General features: G+C 42.4%; 1 protein-coding gene across 1 annotated transcript in view; it reads right to left on the bottom strand.

Annotated features, from left to right (window-relative positions):
- LOC106531497 (electrogenic sodium bicarbonate cotransporter 1) overlaps positions 1–1371 on the bottom strand; it is a gene marked incomplete in the record, with an annotated part of 80724 nt that overhangs the window by 43171 nt on the left and 36182 nt on the right. Inside the window, 3 exon segments of the mRNA XM_014027375.1 lie at positions 352–447; positions 668–847; positions 928–1088. Of these exon segments, the coding sequence (XP_013882829.1) occupies positions 352–447; positions 668–847; positions 928–1088 (437 nt within the window).

Genomic DNA, 1371 nt, shown 5'->3' with positions numbered 1-1371 from the left:
CGTAAATACAATAAAAATTAAACCAAGATTTAGAATAATTATCATTTTGATCCATACATTGGTAATGTCTGACTGGGCCTCGTGTCACTTTATGTTCAACAAATTGGGCCCCGAGGTCAAAAAGGTTAACCCCTTGTTTAGATTAATACTAAAATAAGTTCCAAATGACTATTGGGTTTTATAAGCGGGTCTATTTGGGTCATTGTATTGTAGCTCCATTAACAAACCTTTAAAATGTCTGCAGACGTTTTTGATTTCAGTACTCCTGTTCTTTCCCCTTCTGGTATTGGTTAGTTTTCTAAAAGAAAATATCTAAACAACTTTGAGCCGCAGGGCAGTGACCTCACTTACAGAGGTATCCCGTGCTGGAGCTCCTCCTGACCTCACATGATTCCGGCGAGAGTCGTGGAGTTAAACAAGGCACAGAGGGATCGAGAGAGTAGCATGCTGCAAACACCCCCCGAGGCAGGAAGTCAGAGACGGCAAAAACCAGAAGAGGAAACGGGGGGGAAATGGAAAAGAAAGAACATAAAAAAAGACAAGTAAAAGGTTGCATAAGAAAAATGTAAGTCAGGGACAGGAGTTAGTGTTAGAAAGGAAATCAATAGAAAGTTGAACAAAACGGAAAGAGAAGCTGCAAAATTGAAGCTTTCAGTTTTGATGTTACCATTCTCTTGGCTAGAAAACAGCCTGCTTGCACTGGAAACAGACTTGCCAATATCAGCAAGAGAACGCAGGTTGGACTTCTTGGTTTGGTGGCGATGCTTCCTCAGTAGAGTGTACACAACCTTCTCCTTCAGGTCCGCCTTTAACTGTCCGCACTCAATCTGGTTGTCGGCGATCATGTCTGTGAAAGAGATCCATTAAAGACGCGTGATTGTCCTCTGGTTCTGTGAAGCATTTAAACCCATCTCTGAGCTCACTTACCAACAACCTGAGGCAGCGTGGAGGCCTCCATGTCCAGCATGACCGTGCCCGTCTCGATGCAGGATTTCAGCTCCATCAGGCTGTGTAAAGCCAGCGTGGCGACGTGAGGCTTGCTCCAGCGCTCGCCACCCTTCTCCACCTTCTCCTCAAACTTGATCCATCTGCACGGAGGGCGAGGAAGACAGACAGAGAAAAGGTTAGTCTTGTTTCGGCAATATAGAAAACAGCAACACACTTACTGTATTTATTCGTGTACAATACGATCTCATGTATAATACAACCCCCCAATTTTTTTAGCTTTAATCCTCAAACTACCTCCAATTTTATACCGATTTCGAGATTTTTCAGCCTTTGCAGTCTTTATACATATCAGTAAAATGATCATAGGACTGTTCATTTTATTTTAACAACATATGTACTAAAAGGTATTTTGACAACAAATAT

Source organism: Austrofundulus limnaeus, unplaced genomic scaffold (genome assembly GCF_001266775.1).
Source record: "Austrofundulus limnaeus strain Quisiro unplaced genomic scaffold, Austrofundulus_limnaeus-1.0 Scaffold643, whole genome shotgun sequence".
NCBI classification, from domain to species: Eukaryota; Metazoa; Chordata; class Actinopteri; order Cyprinodontiformes; family Rivulidae; genus Austrofundulus; species Austrofundulus limnaeus.
This window is presented reverse-complemented; position numbering and strand designations above follow the sequence as displayed.